Source organism: Salmo trutta, chromosome 5 (assembly GCF_901001165.1).
Source record: "Salmo trutta chromosome 5, fSalTru1.1, whole genome shotgun sequence".
In the NCBI taxonomy this organism is placed as follows: domain Eukaryota; kingdom Metazoa; phylum Chordata; class Actinopteri; order Salmoniformes; family Salmonidae; genus Salmo; species Salmo trutta.
Genome location: NC_042961.1, coordinates 55,453,412 through 55,475,601, shown reverse-complemented (window position 1 = coordinate 55,475,601; position 22,190 = coordinate 55,453,412). Strand labels below are relative to the sequence as shown.

The 22,190-nt window shown below is 45.7% G+C and overlaps 2 protein-coding genes across 7 annotated transcripts in view; one reads left to right on the top strand and one right to left on the bottom strand.

The window, feature by feature from the left end:
• Positions 1-5,560, top strand: part of lpcat4 (lysophosphatidylcholine acyltransferase 4) — a 13,297-nt gene extending 7,737 nt beyond the window's left edge. The window contains exons 7-13 of one of the 5 annotated variants that reach the window (XM_029754393.1): positions 259-313; positions 428-510; positions 690-815; positions 3,065-3,218; positions 3,414-3,506; positions 4,237-4,372; positions 4,621-5,560. In XM_029754393.1, the coding sequence (XP_029610253.1) occupies positions 259-313; positions 428-510; positions 690-815; positions 3,065-3,218; positions 3,414-3,506; positions 4,237-4,372; positions 4,621-4,880 (907 nt within the window). In that variant the 3' untranslated portion in view covers positions 4,881-5,560. Of the gene's footprint in view, positions 1-258; positions 314-427; positions 511-689; positions 816-3,064; positions 3,234-3,413; positions 3,507-4,236; positions 4,373-4,582 lie in introns of all 5 variants that reach the window. The other 4 variants (XM_029754392.1, XM_029754396.1, XM_029754395.1 and 1 more) reach the window with 4 other exon arrangements.
• Positions 5,358-22,190, bottom strand: LOC115194576 (uncharacterized). Of its 2 annotated transcripts, none has more exons than XM_029754387.1 (7): positions 20,466-22,190; positions 19,332-19,460; positions 16,344-16,450; positions 15,511-15,671; positions 15,131-15,346; positions 11,906-11,995; positions 5,358-11,812 (listed from the first exon to the last, which is right to left on the bottom strand). In XM_029754387.1, the coding sequence occupies exons 1-7, from the start codon at positions 22,100-22,102 to the stop codon at positions 5,579-5,581; spliced, it is 8,574 nt and encodes a 2,857-aa protein (XP_029610247.1). In that variant the 5' UTR covers positions 22,103-22,190; the 3' UTR covers positions 5,358-5,578. The 2 variants fall into 2 exon arrangements, with proteins under 2 accessions (XP_029610247.1, XP_029610248.1); XM_029754388.1 differs by having other exon boundaries at positions 19,332-19,432; positions 20,466-20,542.

The window sequence follows — 22,190 nt, the reverse complement described above, 5'->3', positions numbered from 1 at the left end:
CATGCTTCATTCAGTGTTGCTTGCCTCGAAGCGAGCATAAAAGGCATTTAGCTCGTCTGGTAGGCTCGAGTCACTGGGCAGCTCGCGTCTGGGTTTCCCTTTGTAGTCCGTAATAGTTTTCAAGCCCTGCCACATCCGACGAGCGTCAGAGCTCATTATCAACTTCATTATCAAATCTCAATTTCACATACATATTATTGGAAACAAGTTGTCAATAGATGATATTTCACTGCTTGGTGGGGGTGTTTTTCCCTCCAGGGTTGAGGCATTGTGGCACACCTGCTCTCAGCTCTACACTAACGTTACTGTTGAGGTAAGGCCATATTGTCCATAATCAGAATGACCACTCACAGAAGAAAAGCGTCCTGTTTTCTCATTGGCTGTAATACCTGTCAGTAAAAAATGTATGTTCTCTTATTGGCTACAGTACCTGCCAGTATACACCCCCTCCCAGGAGGAGAAGGATGACCCTAATCTGTATGCAGACAATGTCCAGAAACTCATGGCCAAGTGAGTCTACACAGCGTGTGTGTGTAGTTTGTGGACGTTTCCCAATGTTTGGCATGTTGTGGTCAATTTTGCCTCTGTATTTGCATAATGTATACTTGGCTGTCTGTTTGCTTTGGATGCATGTATTTTATGAAGGTGTGTAGATGATTCTAACATCTGTAACCTCTTGTGTCTATCAGGACCCTGGGCATCCCGGCGACAGACCATGTGATGGAGGGGCGTGTTCCTACCAGAAAACTGGGAGGGCTCTCCCTCCCCCTAGAACCACCTGCCAGAGAAACTCTCTCTCTGCTGCACAAAGACGGGTAAGATGTGTGTGTGTGTGTGTGTGTGTGTGTGTGTGTGTACACTACATGACCAAAAGTATGTGGACACCTGCTCGTCAAACATCTCATTCCAATATCATGGGCATTAATATGGAGCTGGTCCCCCCTTTGCTGCTATAACAGCCTCCACTCTTCTGGGAAGGCTTCCCACTAGATGTTGGAACATTTCTGCAGGGACTTTCTTCCATTCAGTCACAAGAGCATTAGTGAGGTCAGGCACTGATGTTGGGCGATTAGGCCTGGCTCGCATTTAGCATTCGATGGGGTTGAGGTCAGGGCTCTGTGCAGGCCAGTCAAGTTCTTCCACACCGATCTCAACAAACCAGTTCTGTATGGACCCCGCTTTGTGCATTGGGGCATTGTCATGCTGAAACAGGAAAGGGCCTTCCCCAAACTGATCCCACAAAGTTGGAAGCGCAGTATCGTATAGAATGTATTGTATGTTGTAGCGTTAAGATTTCCCTTCACTGGAACTAAGGTGCCTAGCCCGAACCATGAAAAACAGCCCCAGACCATTATTCCTCCTCCACCAAACTTTACAGTTGGCACTATGCATTGGGGCAGGTAGCGTTCTCCTGGCATCTGCCAAACCCAGATTAGTCCATCGGACTGCCAGATGGTGAAGCGTGAGTCATCACTCCAGAGAACACGTTTCCACTGCTCCAGAGTCCAATGGTGGCGAGCTTTACAACACTCCAGCCGGCGCTTGGCATTGCGCATGGTAATCTTAGGCTTGTGTGCAGCTGCTCAGCCATGGAAACCCATTTCATAAAACGCCAGACAAACAGTTATTGTGCTGATGTTGCTTCCAGACGCAGTTTGGAACTTGGTAGTGAGTGTTGCAACCGAGGACAGGTGATTTTTACACGCTACACGCTTCAGCACTCTGCGGTCCCGTTCTGTAAACTTGTGTGGCCTACCACTTCGCGACTGAGCCGTTGTTGCTTAGACGTTTCTACTTCACAATAACAGCACTTACAGTTGACCGGGGCAGCTCTAGCAGGGCAGAAATGTGACAAGCTGACTTGTTGGAAAGGTGGCATCCTATGACGGTGCCACGTTGAAAGTCACTGAGTTCTTCAGTAAGGCCATTCTACTACCAAAGTTTGTCTATGGAGATTGCATGGTTGTGTGCTCGATTTTATACACCTGTCAGCAACGGGTGTGGCTGAAGGTGTCCACTTTTGGCCATGTAGTTTATGTGTAGGTAGACTCTTGATCTATGGCTGTGTGTTTGATGGTGACTAAGCAGATGCTTTCCTTCTTGTGTGCAAGACTTAAATGATTGTCTATAAACATCCTGCTAACCTCTCTCTCGCCCCTCATCTCTCTCTCTCGCCCCTCATCTCTCTCTCTCGCCCCTCATCTCTCTCTCTCTCGCCCCTCATCTCTCTCTCTCTCTCGCCCCTCATCTCTCTCTCTCTCGCCCTCATCTCTCTCTCTCTCTCGCCCTCATCTCTCTCTCTCTCTCCGCTCATCTCTCTCTCTCTCGCCCCTCATCTCTCTCTCTCTCGCCCCTCATCTCTCTCTCTCTCGCCCCTCATCTCTCTCTCTCTCGCCCCTCATCTCTCTCTATCTCTCTCTCGCCCCTCATCTCTCTCTCTCTCGCCCCTCATCTCTCTCTCTCTCTCTCTCGCCCCTCATCTCTCTCTCTCTCTCTCGCCCCTCATCTCTCTCTCTCTCTCTCTCCCCCCTCATCTCTCTCTCTCTCTCTCGCCCCTCATCTCTCTCTCGCCCCTCATCTCTCTCTCTCTCTCGCCCCTCATCTCTCTCTCTCTCTCTCTCTCTCGCCCCTCATCTCTCTCTCTCTCTCTCGCCCCTCATCTCTCTCTCTCTCTCTCGCCCCTCATCTCTCTCTCTCTCTCTCGCCCCTCATCTCTCTCTCTCTCTCTCTCTCTCTCGCCCCTCATCTCTCTCTCTCTCTCTCTCTCTCGCCCCTCATCTCTCTCTCTCTCTCTCTCTCTCGCCCCTCATCTCTCTCTCTCTCTCTCGCCCCTCATCTCTCTCGCCCCTCATCTCTCTCTCTCTCTCGCCCCTCATCTCTCTCGCCCCTCATCTATCTCTCGCCCCTCTCTCTCTCTCGCCCCTCTCACATCTATCTCTCTCTCCCCTCATCTCTCTCTCGCCCCTCATCTCTCTCGCCCCTCATCTCTCTCGCTGTCTCGCCCCTCTCATCTCTCTCTTGCTCACTCTCTCTGCCCCTCTTATTTCTTTCTCTCCATCCTCAGTCTCAGAGAGTCCGAGGTGGAGGCAGCACTGAGTAAGATGATTGACAGGTGTCAGTCAGAACAGGGTTGGAGGGCTGGTGTGGATGAGCTGGCCCCACTCCTGGGACTGAGAGACAGACAGACTGCTGCTAAGATCTGTGGACTCTACTCCAAGGTAAACTACTCCAAGGTTAAACTGGCCACCACCAACCGGCGTCAAGTGTGGTGTGTGTGTGTGTGTGTGTGTGTGTGTGTGTGTGCTTCTGTGTCGAGTACTGAAGTAGTAGATTTCCTTAAGTATTCCTTGGTGTTGTGTACTTTGCATACTCTGTGTGTGTGTATGTGTTAACAGTACGTGTGTGTGTTCCAGGATGACATGGTGGACCTCAGACAGATCTATTTAAGTGTGACATCAGTCTCCGGGCTTCTGGGATTTAAGTCCCTCCTTCACACTGCATTCACTGTAAGTTCTGCTCCAAGTGTGTGTAGAGTAGATGTAGAACCCCAGTGTTTGTGTAGAGTAGATTTAGAACCCCAGTGTTTGTGTAGAGTGGATTTAGAACACCAGTGTTTGTGTAGAGTAGATTTAGAACCCCAGTGTTTGTGTAGAGTGGATTTAGAACCCCAGTGTTTGTGTAGAGTAGATTTAGAACACCAGTGTTTGTGTAGAGTAGATTTAGAACACCAGTGTTTGTGTAGAGTAGATTTAGAACACCAGTGTTTGTGTAGAGTAGATTTAGAACCCCAGTGTTTGTGTAGAGTAGATTTAGAACCCCAGTGTTTGTGTAGAGTGGATTTAGAACCCCAGTGTTTGTGTAGAGTAGATTTAGAACCCCAGTGTTTGTGTAGAGTATACATGTTTGTGTAGAGTATACATGTTAAACTTGGTATGTACGATATGAAGTTATACGTTTGAACCTATAACTGTATGTACTATACGTAGCCTGGATCCCAGATTGGTTAGTGCTCGTCAACTCCAACATGTTTGGAATGACAATTCAATAAGGAATTGGCAAGGGAGTAGAAATAGACTGGCACCCAGGCAGTACGTCCGGTTACTACGGTATAAAGAGGACGCTTTAACCTATAAACTACATGAATATATTTTATATAAACTACATGAATATATTTTACATAGACAGTATATATTTACATAAATGTATATATTTGAACCCAGTGTAAACTGTCTGCAGCTGTATGACAGAGAGTGTAGTGGCAGTCTGACTGCAGTGGACGTGTCTGACCTGATGGGGGCGCTAGTGGGGAGTCCTCAGTACCACACAGAGGAATTGTACACTGAACTGTCCTTGAGAGGAGCGCCCACCGAACGTAAGCCCAGGCACCCATCCATTAACAATGTTGACATTGAAATACATGAATAACTTGAAACTTATCTTGATTATTAGTGGTGTATTAGAAACTTCTCTGCCTGTTTGTTGGGCACAAACCAAGTCTGTGATTTGACCCTAGTTATGGCTGTTTCTCAATTCGTCTTTCTGCGATCCCTCGCAACCCATCTCCTCGCCTCCTTCTCAACAGCATTCGAAGTTCCAATGACCTTTTTCTCCAATGAGAAGGAGTCAAGGAGAGCAGATGCAAGGAATCGAGGAAAGATGAATTGAGAAAGCCATGTCCCGTTGTTCGTCCCACTGTCCCTTGGAACTGCAATGCTACGTGGTTGTATCTCTACAGAAGACCTGTTCAGAGTGCTGACCACCCACCCCACCTATCAGAAACTGATCAGCGAGTACTTCACACCTGGGGGGGTGGAGTCCACACCACCATCCTCTCCTCTGACCAAAGGGAAGGCGGGGAACAACAATGTAGGATCGCCTAGCGACAACAGAACGGCCTTGCCTTACAAAACGGCTGATAACGGCTCTCCTCTGCCCAGTAAGAAGAACGACTGAGTGAAGGAACTCTGAAGCATACTGATAGAATTCCTAGAACGGACTGGGCAGTTATTACAGATTCATCTATATGGGTGGGCTTACTTACAAAATGGCTGCCGGTTATACATCGACTTGAATGGGGATCCCCTTCTAGGAATTCTATTTCTAATGGGGCTTACACCATTTTGTGAAGTTGAAGAAAAACCTAAGGCAGCTCAACAGTAATGCCAAAATAACACGCTGTTCTCTAACAAATCGAAGGGAACGACTCATAGTAAACTAGTGCGTAATGTTTTTCAGATGGGTTATATATGGTCTTTTAAGACTTGTTTACAATGTACATAGCTACATAGCTAGCTATGATTGTTACACAATTCTCTGGATCTGCCTGTCAAGATGCTGGAAAAATAGTATCACGATAGTTGTTATTTATAAATGTAATACGATTTTAATAAAATTAAGAGTGTCTGTCTTATTTTGTACTGCTTGAAATGGGATGTGGTATGTGAATTTGTATTGTTTTAAAGAACAAAATATACAAACCAAATGAATATGTAAATTACTATTCTCAGGATTTTATATTGTATTTTACATTTAATCTATTAAACTGAATATTACATATATACATCGGACTCCTTTTGTTTCATTGTAGCCTTATTTTAAAGACGCCTTCTTCCTTTTCCTTTGAAGTTTGTTTCTCCCATCCTTCCTTCCGCCCTCTCTTCTCACTCAGTCGCTGTCTTTTACCTACTCTCTGGCTCCATCTCTCTCTCGCTCTGTCTATCTCTTGCTTTCTCTTGGGCTCCACTTTCTCTCTCTTCTCGTCAGATGTGTGACCCTCTGCCTGTGTTGGTTCATCCTCCTCCACTTTACTGAGCGTGGCTGGGATGGGAGGATGAAGGGTCTCTCCCTTTCTTTTTCCTCCCTCTGTTTTTCCTGTCCTCCGTTCAGTTACGGGGGACAGAACTGTTTCTATCTCCCTTTTCCCTTCACTGTGTTTGGTTCTGGATGCTGGAATGGTCTTTACCTCTATTTTGTTTTCTGTTGTCCCTCTGTTTCCCGTTATCTTAGCATCGGTTTCTACCTTCTCTATTTTTGCTTTGGAAGAGGAGGTGGATTCCTCTGTAAGTCCTCTCCTGTTTTTAGTTTTAAGCTTTTTTAATCCTAAATGGCTCCCTTCTTTAGATTGAACCCCTCCTTGTCTTCCCTTCTTCCCTTCCATATCCCCACTCTCTCCCGCCTTCCTTTTCATTCCTTTACGGTTTAGACCCCTGTTGGTTACGAATGCATCATTCTCGATAGTCCCTTCCCCCTCGACAGTTTTACTTTTCAGATTTTCTGTCACTTGCTCTTCTACCTTGTCCCCTTGTTTCCCCGTCTCCTTCTCTGCAGTGTTTGCGGACTCTTCCTTCTGTTCCTTCCTGCCCATTACGGCTTTAGCATGCCTCGTTCTTGTCATGGGACTTGGAATAGGAAATGACTTTTCAGTCCTCTCCTCCTTTGTCTCGTTCCCTTGTTTTCCTGTCTCTTTCTCTGCTGTTTTTGGTTTATCCTCTTTCTTTCCCTCTACATCCTTCCTTCTTGCTCTAGTCACAGGACTTCTAAGACTAGGCTTCTCAATCTTCTCGCTCTCTCCATCTATCTCCATATTTGCTGTGCTCGGCTCCTTCTCGTCTTTCCTCTCGACGTCGTTCTTTCCCAATTTTGTTCTTGTCATAGGACTGAGCTCTTTCAACGTCACCTTCCCTGAGGTTGGTACGTCCTCCCTCTCTTCTCTCCCTCTCGCTTCCCTCTCTTTAACAGTGTAGATATTAGGGGTAGTAGCCATGGCCTCTTTTTTAGCCGTGCGTGGATTCTGTTCTTTCTTACACTCTTCAGCTCTCCAGTTCCCTCTAGTCGTTATCATACGGCTTGTCGCAGTACTAGTCATGCGACAGGGGTTTTCAGTCCTCTCCTCTATCTCATCCCTTTGTTTCTCTGTCTCGCCACCTGTCTCTTTCTTTGTGTTTGGTTTCCTTTTTTCCCTTGTGGATCTTTTCTTTCTTGTCACAGGAGTTAAAGGACTGGGCCTTTCAGATCTTTGCTCTTTTCCCTCGTCCTCTTCTTCATCCATCTCTACAGATGTCACTTTATTCATTGTGTTTCCTGGTTTCGGCTTCTCCTTCTCTGTTGCTTTGCTCTTCCTTCTTGTGGTTATCATAGGACTTGGGATAAAACGGGGCTTTTCTGTCCTTTTTGCCTCATCCTCTTTCTCTGTCTCTTGCTTCGCCGTTTTCGACGACACCTCTTTCCCCTTCTCTGCAGCTTTGCTACTCCTCCTTGCTCTTATCATAGGTCCTGTCATGGTACCTGGCTTTTGTGTCTTATCCTTTGCCTCGTCCCGTTGTTCCAACGTCTCTCTGTCTGCCTCCGTTTTCTGGCCTTGATGTTGTTGAGGCTCTTTCAGTGTCACCTTGACTTTATCAGTGTTAATATTAGGAGCAGTAGCAGCCTTGAATGCCGTCTGCACCTCTTTGTCACTCCTCTGTTCCTTCTCTTCGGCCTGTTCTCTATTCACAGCTTGTCTCTCTCGTCCTTTCCTTGACTGGCTCTGTTTCTTTTTCTCTGTTTTCTCTTCCATCTTGTTTTCGGTTGCTATCACATCCCCCTCTTCTTCTTTAACTGCTACTTCCCTCGTTTCCATTTTCTCCATTTTCTTTACTACCTCCTTTTCATTTTCTATTTCTTTCTTCCGCTCTTCTGTTTTCATGGTGTCTTTCCTGCGTCTACTCTCTCTCTGTTTCTGATGTCTAGTTGACCTCTTGCTGTTTCTGCTTGGATTCGCCTTTGGCGTTTCTTCAAGTCTTCCAACGATCTCGTTCCTCTCCTTCATTCTCTCTTCTTCTTCTCTTTCTCCCATCTCTGTATTCTCTCTATCTGCATCTGCCCATTGACCAGTTTGGGTGGTCTCTACCTCTGACTCAGTCTCTCTCTTCTGCTGCTTTATCTCTTTTCTCTCCATCTCAGCCTCCTCTCCTGTCTCTACCCCGTTTTCTCTCTTTACATCACTCTCCATCTGTCCCTCGGTGCCACCCAAAACTGTCTCTCCCTCTGTCTCGGTCTCTGCACTTCCACGAGACGCTGGGGTGAGGGAGTGTTCCACCTCAACCTGCCCCAGGGTGAGGAGGGTGTGTGCGGTAGAGATGTTGGCCGTCTCCCTTGTGCTGTCCCTGGGCATGTATGACTGGAGCTGGTCGTTGTTGACCCCAGTAGCATCCAGACACAGGGGGAGTGGAGTGGACTCATCCCAGGCAGAGTGAGGGTGGAGCAGCCCAGGTATGGGAGCCTGACTATCGGACATAGACTCATCCAAGTTCACCCCTTCTATAGGCTGGTTCCATGTTTCCTCCATTCTAGGATAGGCTTCTTCCACTGTCTCACTCACACAGTCTGACAGTAGGGTTGATCCAAGATCTGTGCTGCTTATGGATGGCGGTGAGCTCTCTGTGTCTGAGTCCACCTGAGTGATAATAGGAACTGTACTGAGGTCAGCGAACTCTTTCACACAGTCAATAGCAGGAGAGTCTGGCGACGGTTTGTTGCCGCCAGCTGAACCACATGACTCAGTGATACCAGAGGCTTCGGTGGCAGTGATCACGTCTGTTAGCTTTTCGTTAACAGTGGCTGAACTTCCAGAGTTAGTAGCGCAAGGTGCTTCAGTGATGGTTGTGTCTGTTGCTTGAACAATTGCACTGTCAGTTGCCTGAGTGTTGACATTGTCTGGAGGATTTGTTTCAGACACATTTGTCACCTTAAGATCAATTCTATTTAATGCTTTAACGTTAGCACGGTCCAGTCCTGAAGCTTGAGGACTGATACATATGTCTGAAGCTTGAGGACTGATACGCATGTCTGAAGCTTGAGAACTGATACGCATGTCTGAAGCTTGAAGACTGATACGCATGCCTGAAGCTTGAGAACTGATACGCATGTCTGAAGCTTGAGAACTCATATGCATGTCTGAAGCTTGAGAACTGACACGCATGTCTGAAGCTTGAGGACTGATACGCATGTCTGAAGCTTGAGGATTGATACATATGTCTGAAGCTTGAGGACTGATACGCATGTCTGAAGCTTGAGGACTGATACGCATGTCTGAAGCTTGAGGACTGATACGCATGCCTGAAGCTTGAGAACTGATACGCATGTCTGAAGCTTGAGGACTGATACGCATGTCTGAAGCTTGAGAACTGATACGCATGTCTGAAGCTTGAGAACTGATACGCATGTCTGAAGCTTGAGGACTGATACACATGTCTGAAGCTTGAGGACTGATACACATGTCTGAAGCTTGAGGACTGATACGCATGTCTGAAGCTTGAGGACTGATACGCATGTCTGAAGCTTGAGGACTGATACGAATGTCTGAAGCTTGAGAACTGATACGTATGTCTGAAGCTTGAGGACTGATACGCATGTCTGAAGCTTGAGGACTGATACGCATGTCTGAAGCTTGAGACCTGATACGTATGTCTGAAGCTTGAGCACTGATACGCATGTCTGAAGCTTGAGAACTAATACATATGTCTGAAGCTTGAGGACTGATACGCATGTCTGAAGCTACAGCATTGTTGCCATCTCTAGCTGAACTATTCACACAGTCTAACGTTTTAGCATTGAAACTATCAGATGTTTCAGTGTTGGGCCCGTCAAATGACGAAGTGTCTATCACCCTCCATTCCTCCTCACCTCCCTTGTCAGCTGCCTCCACCTCCATTCCTCTCCTAGTCCCATCCAGTCTAGGACCTTCCACCAGCTGAGGCCTGTGTTCCAGACTCCCTTCCCCAATTTGAGGCTCCTCAGTGGGGTCTGAGAGAGAGGCAGGGGCCCATAGAGGTAGAGGCTCTGGATCTCCCTCACCTGCCGGGTTCGGGGTGTCCCTAACCCAGCCTGTCAGGTGAGCATCCAGGAAGGGGTCGTCTCTAGGGGTGGAGCAGGAGACAGCCATGATGAAGGACTGGATGGGTTCGGTGCAGGGGGTATCCCCATCCCCATGGCCTGAAGGGGGGGTGACCCTGTCCCTGTCCCGGGCAGGGTGAGACAGCTGAAAGGGGCGAGGGTCCTGGGGCTTCCAGTTCAGTTGACCCTCGTCCTTGTTGTCGTCTCCTTGGCCCTCCGGTGGCGTTGAAGAGACAGAGTGGATGAGGGCAGCCATGGCTAGGAATCTCAGGTTAGGGGGGCGGAACGGCGGGTTTTCCGTCAACATCCTCCTGCCCCCATGATAGGCCGCCAGAGGGAAAGGGCTGGGGGATGCAATCGGAGTAGGCGGGCCTAGACTCGAGACAGGAGGAGGGGAGGGGAAAGGATATGTCTGGATGGGGGATAGTACTACTCCTTCTTCTCTCCCTCCCTCTTCTTCTTCTCTTCCTTCTTCTTCTCTCCCTCCCTGCTCTTCTTCTTCTCTCCCTCCCTCCTCTTCTTCTTTCTTTTCCTCCAGATCCTCCTGTTTCGGCACGTCCCCCACTTGCCCCGCGGTGGAGTCGCCCGAGTCCTCTTCTTCTTCACTCATTCCCTCCATCACTCCATCTTCCTCTCTTTCCAGAGGCAGGATCGTGAAGGTTAACCCATCTTTACGCATATTTAAGGGGACTGACAAGTTTGCCTCGTTCCGGGGGTTGTAGTTTTGTTGACCTGACTGGTTGTAGTTCTGTTGATCGGACTTAATCCAGTGCAGGTTGTTGAGTACCCCAGATGTGGTTGAGGATGTGGCGGGCTCGGAGGCTAGAAGATCCCCTTGCAGAGGACCGCCCTGGAGGTCAAGGACTGAAGTGATTGAGAGTGGGTCTTTTGATTCCTGAACCACAAAGTTTGAGGCTGAATGTCCTGTTCTATATTGACCACTGCTGCCCACAACAGGCAAGATGGTGGCGGATAGTTCTATTGACGAGCTACCATGTGACAATATAGCTTCATAGGCTGTATTAGGCCCAGTCGGTACATAAATATTCTGATTGTTTTCATTTTCTACAGGCAAAGCTCCTGGGGGATAGTAGACATCAGTCACAGCAATAGTATTGTTTGGATAATGGTACTGTGTCTGTTGGGAAGTCTGGTTACTAGGAGTATAACTCAGGATTTGATGTTCCGAGAAAGGAAATGGGGAGGGGGAGTTCATCATCATCATCGGAAGTGGTGCATTGTGGGGGACGTAATCTCCCATTGGAATAAACACAAAGGGTCCACCCTCAGGGCTGTCCTCACTGAACACAAAGTGCCTGGAATGTTGTGGAGGACACATCTGAAATGCATCCTGGCCTGCCATAGGGATAGGGTGTGGGGAATAGTTTTCCGGTAGGACGAAAAACCCTTGCGGTGGTGGTGCGTTGTGGTAGTTGTAATTTTTGTGACTAACAGGTAGAGGTGGGAGAGGGAAGGCTCGGAGGTGTGGAGCGGGCAATGGGAATGGTGCATTGTGGGAGTAGTTGATCCCAGGTTGAGGAGGAGGGCAGGGTCCTTGAAGTTGAAACAAGCCGTCCTGTGAGGTTGCCAGTCGGAAAGTTTCAGACGGTGAAGAGGTAGAAGTAGGAGGGATGAGGTAACTAACAGTACAGCCGTCCTGAGTCTGTATGAACAATGGAGGCCCATGGTCAGGTGCATTGTGGTTATCGTAGTTTGGAGTTGAACGGCTCTTATGATGAATACTGGTGGACATAGACATGCAGTGCCTCTCGAACTGTAATTCATATGATGTCATAGGTGGGCTCAGAGCTTCTCTGTGTTCTGTGAGTGATGGGGCCTGTTGTTGTGCAGTACAGCCTTCAGATGCAGTGTGGGTAGTGTAGGCCTCTGGGTCACTGCAAGTAACACTGGCAGGTACGTCTGGCATCTCCTGATCCACCTGTGAGGATAGAGGGACAGGAGACACACCAATGAAATAGGCTACATCAAAGCATTTCTTTGTTTGACTTTTATTGAGAGATAGTTGTAACACCTGTGCCTCCTCCTGTGATAGGAGGTCGATGGTATCGGGGTCTGAGGTGAGGAGAGAGGACAGGTACTGTAGATCCAGCACTGCTCCGACCTGTGAGGGAAACACAGAGGGGTGGTGGTATCAAAACCCCAGATATCAACTGCTGCAACCTACAGGAAAGACAGAATTAAACTGTTGTTTGAATACTAGCTTATCATGTGTGAAAAAGAAACAGTGACATCATGCACAACGGATGGAGGACCACAATGGAAAACAAGTCTATTGACTTTATTGTGTTTACATCAGAGGCTAGTGGGAGGAGCTATAGGAGGACGGGCTCATTGTATGGCAGGAATGGAAAGCGGTACCACACATGGAAATCACATGCTTGACTCAGTTCCATTAATTCAATTCCAGCCTTTACAATGAGACAGTCCTCCTATAGCTCATCCGACCAGCCTCCTCTGGTTTATACCCTCAACAGTTTTTGGTAAATGTAGCTGCTGCCAGGTGTAACATGTTTTTTAAATTGTCAAATAAAATAAAACCAGCACATTATACTATTTAAAAGATTATTAGGAGACAAAATCCACTACTGATCTGTGTAAGAAAATAAAAAAAGTGACATCAATTATTTTAACTGTTGTTCGTTCAAAATTCAAAAGGCACTTGCACATTTGAGCGATCTTTGATGCAGGTGCATGGTAACAGTTGAATAAGATGAGAAAAAAGAAGAAACCCACACACTGCTCTTGATAGTATCAGTTATTTACTCAGCTTTACGTATTGGAAAGGGGGATACTTAGTCTGTTGTTCAACTGAACGCATTGAACTGAAATGTGTCTTCCGCATTTAATCCAACCCTGGTATCGGCCTCAAGGCCTTCGTCAGAGCTTTTGTGAGTGTTTATAATTTGCACCCTTATGTAGACATAGCTCCACCCACGTCCGTTCACTGCATCGAATAGGGTTGGAGTCGAGGGAAAATGAGCAACTGTTACCAACAATGTGCGTTTCATAAGTATTCTAATAAAGTGTGTACATAAAACGTATTAAACACGTCTGTAAAACCACAATGAGGACATGACCCATCACTAAGTTTTCATTAATCATCGGGTACAGCGCTAGAAAAACGTCAGAGTCATCTGAAGTTGAGGCATTAATTCATGTTCACATTTATAACATGTCATACAGGCATTTCATCATTAAGACCTTTAGGAATTAATGTCTGGAGGGTGGAAATCCTAAAACATTCTCTTTGCTCAGAGTATTATTTATATCACCTCCCCTGTCTGATATCTTAACTTTCTCTATGCCACAAAATCTAACGGTAGAAATGTCATGTTTTCGGGTCATTAAAATGTACTGCGACTGGATATTCCTGTCGTTTCTCCTGATTGAACTTTTATGTTCACTAATTCTCTGTTTGAGAGAACGAGAGGTTTTACCTACTTAACACAGTCCATGTGGACATTTAATAATGTAGATAACATGGGTGGTGGAGCACATAATAATAATGTCATTTATTTGGAACCGTTTTCCTGTATGTAGGTGGCAGAAATATTCACACCTCATCATATTGTTGCACCGTGCGCCACCTTTTATAGCTACTGTTCAGAAGAGGGCGTAAAGGAGCCTGGCTCGTTTTCTTTTGTGGCTGGCTGTTGGCATGGAACAATTTGTCGCGTAAATTGCTACCTCTCCTATATACAATAAGTGCTGGGTTCTTAAATTCAGCTGGAAAACCTGGGTCCGATGATAAAACATGCCAGTGTTTATTAACAGCACCTCCCACTTTGCGCGAGTTCAAAGTATATGTGGTGGTGAACATTACAGTGTTCTTTCGCTCTAGTGTTTTTTTTTGTGGCAGTTCATCTCGTGTTTTCCCTAATGCCAAATGAAGAGGTTCATCCACACATTGTGGAGTGTAGCTTCTTCTTAGAAACCTTATACGCATCTCCACTGCTTTTTCTAGACAGTCCTCAGTGGAGTGGAATATAAGGCAAAGTCTGAAAAACTGGCTTCTTAGAAGTCCTCTTTTTAATGGCTCAGGGTGGAATCTGTCTCTCTGTAATATACTATTTATGTACGTTTAGTTTCTGTACTGAGTGGTAAACAGGGTTCCGTTTGATTTCTCAATCCACATATCAAGGTAATGACCACGTTTAGTGTCACGTTCAATAGTGAATTTGAGATTGGGGTCAATGTCATTGAGTAGTGCCATAAAGTCTGACAGCTCTTCTCCCGTTCCTTCCCATATGCAAAAAATGTCGTCAATATATCGGTACCACTTCAGGACTTTATTCCCATAATGGATTTTCATTTGCATTGTTAACAAAACGTTCTTCAAAAAGACCCACATAAAGGTTAGCATAGCTCGGAGCGAATGTGAAGCCCATTGATGTTCCATTCGTTTGTAGGTAGTATTCATCATCAAACCTGAAATAGTTATACTTCAAAACATATTCTGCCAGCTCCAGAATAAAGTTTGTTGGTGGGTATTTGTTAGTATCTCTGTCTCTCAAATAGTGTGCTAGGGCTGCTTCTGTCCTGGTGAGGTCCTGGTGAGGTTCTTCTGAATATGGTTTGTTTTTCTCGTATACTGACATGGCTTCTTGTTCGACTAACCGACAATAGGTATTAATCGAGGAGTTGTTAACCATAGGACAGAATTTGCTTTTGGTCTTAAAATGGGTAACAGTTCTTTGTTGGGTTTCTATTCCAGAAATAGTGTTTTGGGAAAACACGTTTAAGTTTAATTTTGCGAAAGAATTTAAACAGATCTACTTTCGTATCAAATGGTTTGTCTGTACATGTAAGTGCAAAAGAGACGCCTTTAGATGATACTTTTTTAATATGTTTTATGTATACACTTTACTAGAATACTTATGAAATGCACATTGTTATATTTGGTAACATTTGCTTATTTTCCCATGACTCCAACCCCATTCGGTGCATTGAACGGATGTGGGTGGAGCAAGTAAGGTAAGTAAGGTTGCAAATTACAAACACTCACAAAAAGCTCTGACAAAGGCCTTGAGGCCGATACGTAAAGCTTAATAAAGAGCAGGGATACCAGCAAGAGCAGTGTGCAGTTTTCATATTTTTTCTCAACTGTTGTTCGTTACCTTAAAAATCCATCATCCAATTATATGATTTATAAGACTGAAAAGACAGAATCCACCAGGAAATGCTTATGATTGTAAGAAAAATATACATCACATCAATTCCTTTGTCTGTTCATTACCTTAGTGACAAACTCCTTCTGACTGCACAGCTCATTTAGGTACTCTGTGAATGAGCCTTCCCCGTCTCCTCCTCCCTCCTCTTCCTCATCATTCTTCTTCTCATCCCCCTCTTCCTCTTGATTTCTGACCTCTAACCCATCCCTGACCCCGGTGGGGTCAATAAGGAGGGCCTCCATGGCTGCCGTGTACTCCCCGAGGGCACGTTCCTCCAGGACCTTAAGGGAAGTAGACAAATTGTTTGCCTTTGCTTAACTTTCTACACGGCCATGCCAACTCAATAAAGTTTAACTGCAACTAAAACATCTGACAAGAGTGACTGGGTCATTTTGGGACAGTCTCTATATCCTACAAGTTTAGCTTCCAGCTACTTTGTCAATACCTTGATGTCCACTTTCCCTAGTCGGCGACCACGGGGCACTCTAGGACCACTGCGACTCTTAGTGGCCCTCTGAGTTTTGTCTTTGGCTTGGTTAACTCTGGTGTTGCATTTGGTTTCTGTCTCTTTGGCTGATGTGGTGGCACTGCTCTTCCCCGTGTAACCTGCAAAGGGGGGAGAGAGTGAAAGAGGGAGAGAAAGAGAGAGAGAGAGATCATAAAGTTTCCACACCATGTGGCTTCATTCATTGATACAAATGATTCATTCACTTTTTGGTTAATCACTTTAACTATATAGATAATTAACTATACACTACCGGTCAAACGTTTTAGAACACCTACTAATTCAAGGGTTTTTCTTAATTTTTTAAATGTTCTACATTGTAGAATAATAGTAAAGACATCAAAACTATGAAATAACACATGGAATCATGTAGTAACCAAAAAAGGGTTAAACAAATCTAAATATATTTTATATTTGACATTCTTCAAATAGCCACCCTTTGCCTTGATGACATTTTTGCACACTCTTGGCATTCTCTCAACCAGCTTCCTGAGGTAGTCACCTGGAATGCATTTCAATTAACAGGTGTGCCTTCTTAAAAGTGAATTTGTGGAATTTATTTCCTTCTTAATGCGTTTCAGCCCATCAGAAGATAGCCCTATTTGGTAAAAAACCAAGTCCATATTATGGCAAGAACAGCTCAAATAAGCAAAGAGAAATGACAGTCCATCATTGCTTTAAGACATGAAGGTTAGTCAATCCGGAAAATGTTGTGAAATTGCTGGTGACCTATTGTGACCTCTCAGTGGTAGTTAGCATGCAGGAATCCTGACCTTTCAACTCAGCCTGGACTCCACTCTGACCTGTCCCTGACGGTGACCTTTGTATGACCTTTGACCTTTCCTTAGCTGTCACCTCCTCCACCTCAAGCTCCACGAATCTAGAGTTGATCAAGTACACACACACACACAAGCACACACACAAGACACCTCAAATGACACCCTATTCCCCAACATACTTTAACGTGATCAAAATGTATGTGCACTACTTTATTGGTAAAATATTATGAGAAACAACCAGAAACTGAGCATCAATTACCAGGTCGTCCCATTCTCACGTTTCGCATGCATAGTGCTCTAATTTTGACTGGGCCAATAGGGCTCTGGTCAAAAGAAGTGTATACTATATACTACCACTATATAGGATATAGGGTGCCATTTAGGATGCACCCATGGCATTTAGGGCCACTAAGAGCATGTTTTGACAAGCTATGTGACAGTGTCTGTAATCTAATTACATTCAGAGATACTAGAGAGAGAGGAGCTGATCGAGGGAAGAGCTGATCGCAGACAACAGGAAACAGGGGGAGTAGAACAAGCCCCCATCCACATCGACTGGGCTGCAGTGGATCGGGTCGAGAGCTTCAAGTTCCTTGTGTCCAAAGTGTCCAAATCACTAAGGACTTAAAATGTTCCACACACACACGTGCACAGTCGTGAAGAAGGCATGACAGTGCCTCTTCCCCCTCAGGAAGTTGAAAAGGTTCGGCATGGGCCCGCAAATCCTCAAAGTTTTACAGCTGCACCACTGATAGTATCTTGACTGGCTGCATCACTGCTTGGTATGGCAACATCACCGCTCTCGATTGCATGGCGCTACAGAGGCTGGTGCGAACAGCCCAGTACATCACTGGGGCTGAGCGCCCTGCCATCCAGGACCTCTATATCAGGCGGTGTGAAAGGGAGGCCAAGAAAGACTCCAGCCACTCAAGTCATAGACTGTTCTCTCTGCTTCTGCACGGCAAGCAGTACATCAAGTCTGACACCAACAGGCTCCTGAACAGCTTCTATCCCCAAGCCATAAGACTGCTAAATATCTAACAAAATGACTACATGGACTATCTGAGTTGACTCTTGTATTTACATTTTTCTTTGCACTCTCACAGGACTCTACACACACACACACACACACACACACATACAATCATCATATACGCTGCTGTTACTGTTTATCATATATCCTGATGCCTAGTCACCTTAACCCTATACATATCTCCTTCTATCACTCCAGTATCCCTGCACATTGTAAATATGGTACTGGAACAGACCCTGTATATATACACTGAACAAAAATATAAATGCAGCATGTAGGCTGTATCACATCAGGCCGTGATTGGGAGTCCCATAGGACAGTTGGCCCAGCGTCCGGGTTTGGCCAGTGTAGGCCGTCATTGTAAATAAGAATTTGTTCTTAACTGACTTGCCTAGTTAAATAAAGGTTAAATAAAATGTAAAAAATGCTAAGTGTTGGCCCCATGTTTCATGAGCTGAATTAAAAGATCCCAGAAATGTTCTATAAGCACAAAAAGCTTATTTCTATCAGATTCTATGCACACAATTTTATATCCCTGTTAGTGAGCATTTCTCATTTCCCAAGATAATCCATCCACCTGACAGGTGTGGCATATCAAGAAGCTGATTAGACAGCATGATCATTACACGTCTGACACCAGCCACCCGGACAGCTGATGAAACTGAGGAATATTTCTGTCTATAATAAAGCCCTTTTGTGGGGGAAAACTAATTTTGATTGGCTAGGCCTGGCTCCCCAGTGGGTGGGCCTTTTCCCTCCCAGGGTCACCCATGGCAGCACCCCTGCCCAGTCATGTGAAATCCATAGATTAGGGCCTGATGCATTTATTTAAATTAACTGGTTTCCTCATATGAACTGTAACTGAGTAAAATCTTTGAAATTGTTGCATGTTGTGTTTAGATTTTTGTTCAGTATAGCTTAAATACTTCTCGTGTTCTTGTTTTTAGTTCTCATGTGTTTTTGTTCTACCTTGTGTTATTTTTAGTACTACATTGATATTGATTATTGCATTGTTGGGTTTAGAACATGCAAGAAAGGCATTTCACTGCACTTGTGCACGTGACATTAAGACTTGAAACTACTAATGTAAATTGAATCGAAATTGATAAATAAACTCTTTCCACATGATTCATATCTTTATATCTTCAGTAGGGTATCTTTGTTAGTAGCCTCCAATGTAATTCCACAATGATGCAGTTACCCACTTATTTCATAATCTAATCAAACATTCCATCTTTTATGAGGAGAACGTTCTGTTGATGTTAACACGAAAAGCACATTTAAAGGAGCCATCTGGAGGATGGAATTAATGGCAATATAAGTATAAAAATGGATGAACCAATCCCAGATTGCTCTTTAGGTGCAGAGCTATGGGAGTTACAAAACTGTACAAACTGTGAGGGTAATAATTGGATGGCATGTCAGTGTTAACATTTCTTTCAAAAGTTGTGTCTTAAAAACTGTGCCAAAGTTGAATGACATCTTGTGTTTTGTGAGGACACACACAGACACACTGACTGACTGTAACGCCCTGGCCATAGAGGGGTTTTTGTTCTTTATTTTGGTTAGGCCAGGGTGTTACATTGGGTGGGCGTTCTATGTTCCTTTTTCTATGTTTTTGTATTTCTTTGTTTTGGGCCGTGTGTGGCTCCCAATCAGGCACAGCTGAAGCTCATTGTTGCTGATTTGGAGTCACACATAAGGAGCATGTTTTTCCTTTGGGTTTTGTGGGTAATTGTTTCTGTTTAGTTTTGTACCTAGCAGAACTGTAGGCTGCCGTTCGTGTTTCTATTAATTAAATATTGAATATGAACACTCACTCCGCTGATTATTGGTCCACCTTTTCCGACGATGATTTCTCTGTTTCATCTGACGACGAAGACAGCCCTTACACTGACTGACATGCACACACGCACCACGCACCACACACACACACACTGTGGACTCACTTCTGGGCCAAGTGGTAGTACTCCATACGGTCGTAGTTGGAGAGCTTCCTCCATTCTCCCACCGCTACACTGATGCCCTGGGTGAAGAGGAGTGAGGGGTACTGGAGACAGAGGGAACGAATCACTGGACTGAAGACACACACACACACACAGGGTTAGGGGTAGCACGGTCAATAACTATGTAGCCAAAAACGTAACAAAACCCTCTACAACTCTCACTCACAGGTCCTCTACTCAGAGACTTTTAGTTTTCAAGTTTTAATGTCACAAGTACAGTGAAATGTCTTTCCTGCAAACTCAAAACCCTACAATGCAGTAATCAATAACAGTGTAATACTATTAATAGCAAGGTAGAAGAAAAACAATATATTAAAATATCAAGAACACAAGAAGTTAGTATATACAGGGTCAGTTCCAATACCATATTTACAATGTGCAGGAATACTGGAGTGATGGAGGTAGATATGTATAGGGGTAAGGGTACTAGGCCTCAGGATATAAGATTAACAGAGTAGCAGCAGCTTGTATGTGAGTGGGTGTGCATGTGTGTAGAGTCAGTATAAATGCATATTATGTGTGAGTGAGCAGATGATGGTGTTTGTGTGTGTGTGTTGGAGTGACACTGTGTGTGTGAGTGTGTAGGGCCCTGTGAGTCTGCATAGTGACAGTGAAAAAATGTAAATAAAAGGTCAATAAGATACAAGGTTTCTATTTATATTCAGTTATTACGTGGTAATAAAGACTGTATTACCAAAACAATACACAGCACCAAGTCGCTGAGCAAGAGTCTACATAAAAACTAGCTAAACAAGAATAGTTAGGGGAAAGGGGGATGGAAAGGGCACTCCGTTTTTTATATATTTTACCTTTATGTAACTGGGCAATAAGTTAAGAACAAATTCTTATTTTCAATGACGGCCTAGGAACAGTGGGTTAACTGCCTTGTTCAGGGGCAGAACGACAGATTTGTACCTTGTCAGCTCGGGGATTTGATCTTGCAACCTTTCGGTTACTAGTCCAATGCTCTAACCACTAGGCTACGCTGCCACCCCAGTCTTTTGTCCAGGGCTCTATGAATAATAGTGCACTACATAGGGAAAAGGGTGCCATTTCAGACTCAACCCCAAAACTCACATGAAAAAGCAGGCCAGGGCCTCTGCGTCAGGTCCACTGTCGGGGTAGATTTTGCTGGCCATGTCCCGGAGGTTCTGCCACCACCTGTAGTTCTCAAACATCCCCCGGGAGGGGAAGCCCTCGCTGCGACACCAGGCCTGGGGAGGTGGGGTCTGGCTGGGGATAGAACCAGGGAGAGGACCGGGTAAGCCTGGGCCGAGCTGAAGGTCCGGTGGTGGTTGGAGGTGGTTAGGGCGTAGCTGGGGGGCCAGTGAGAGGAAATTAGTCCTCGGTTGGGGGGTCAGTGAGGGGCGATTAGGGCCTGGTTGAGGGCAGTTATGGTTCATCTGGGGGTGATATGAAGGAAAGTCTGGTGGGAGATCCAGAGGAGGGCAGCTTGGGATAAGTATTGAGTGACAGATCACCGGACAAGGGCCATTCGATATGGATGGAGACTGCTGAGGTCGTACGGGTAAATATGTTGGTGATTGTATGGGTGGAAAGTATGGGAGAGACTGAGACTGTGGTTGGAGACATCGCAGGTGGAAGCCTTCAAGGATTCTGTCCCTCCCCTGTGAGTCAGACTTAAGAGTCTCTACACCTGGTTCTTGTCGAATGTATGCCGCTGGATACAATATAGCCAGAGAAGAGAGACCGGGCTCAGTCTTGACAGTCAGTGAGACTGGGGTTGGCTGTTCTGGTTGTAGGCCTGTCTGTGCTGGGTCGGATTTATGAGGTGGCACCGGCTCAAATTCCTGGGAGTCTAGGTGAGGGAGAGGATCATTAGACTGTATCTGGACCAGATTAGGACATTTTTCTATCTCTATCTGAAGTGGCTCTGAGGCAGGCATGGGATTTTCAGATCGCATCCCATTGCACAAGTCTGGTTGGCCAACACATGACACTGAACATGATACAGCTGGAGAGGCCAGGTCAACCTCCAATTCAGTCATAGAGGTCAATGCTGTGTCCGGCTGCTCGGCTGGGTCGGGCTCCCCTTGTAGCTCAGGCGGTGTCTCTGTTGTAGATCTTGGGTTTTCTGAGTCTGTGTCAGGGCTTGGGTCTGGCCCCAGCTTCAGCATAGCCTCTAGCTCTCTGGAATCTATGTGAAGATGAGGAGTAGGCCTGGGCATAGATGCCAGCTCAGGGTCTGGTTCCTCATCTATCTGAGGTGGTTCTAAAGCAGATATGGGATCCTCAGAGCCCCTCATGTCACATGGGTCTAGTTGTGGTCCTAGACACAGTGCTGTCTCTGACACAGTTGGAAAGGAGAGATCAGTCAGCAGGATCAAACCTGGGACTGGATCTTGCTGCTCTGATGGTTTCTGTGCTGAGTCGAATTCCTCTTGTGTCTGACATGGAACTGAGTCAGAGTTTGTGTTTTCAGGGTCCACCTCAGGGCATGGGGCTGTCTCCAGCTTCAGAACTGACTCTGATTCCTCAGGGTCTATGTTAGGAAGTGGAGAAATAGACACCGTCTGTGCAGGGTGTGATTCCCATAGTATCTGAGGTGGTGGCTCTGACTCAGACATGGGCCTTTCCGAGTCCACCCCACAGTCTGGGTTTGCTCCCTGTGCCGTTACAGACTTTGATTCATCCGGGTCTGTATGAGAAAGAGGAGTTGGTATGGATGCTGTCTCTGTATCGCCAAGGTCCATGGGAGATGATGTTCCTTCTTCTTCCTCCTGGGGTAAAGAAGTGGATTGTGGGGTTGTTTCCAAAAGTGGATCGGTCTAGAATTTGAAT

Bases quoted from the DNA above. Each gene is read 5' to 3' on its own strand.
- LOC115194576 (XM_029754387.1), bottom strand. From the start codon at position 22,102: ATGGACCTTGGCGATACAGAGACAGCATCCATACCAACTCCTCTTTCT. The intron at 15,672-16,343 runs GTCAGGATTCCT...CCCCCTTTGCAG, and splicing joins AGTCCAGGCTGAGTTGAAAG to GTTACACGGGGAAGAGCAGT. The intron at 11,996-15,130 runs GTAATGAACAGA...TTTCCCTCACAG, and splicing joins AGAAGGAGTTTGTCACTAAG to GTCGGAGCAGTGCTGGATCT.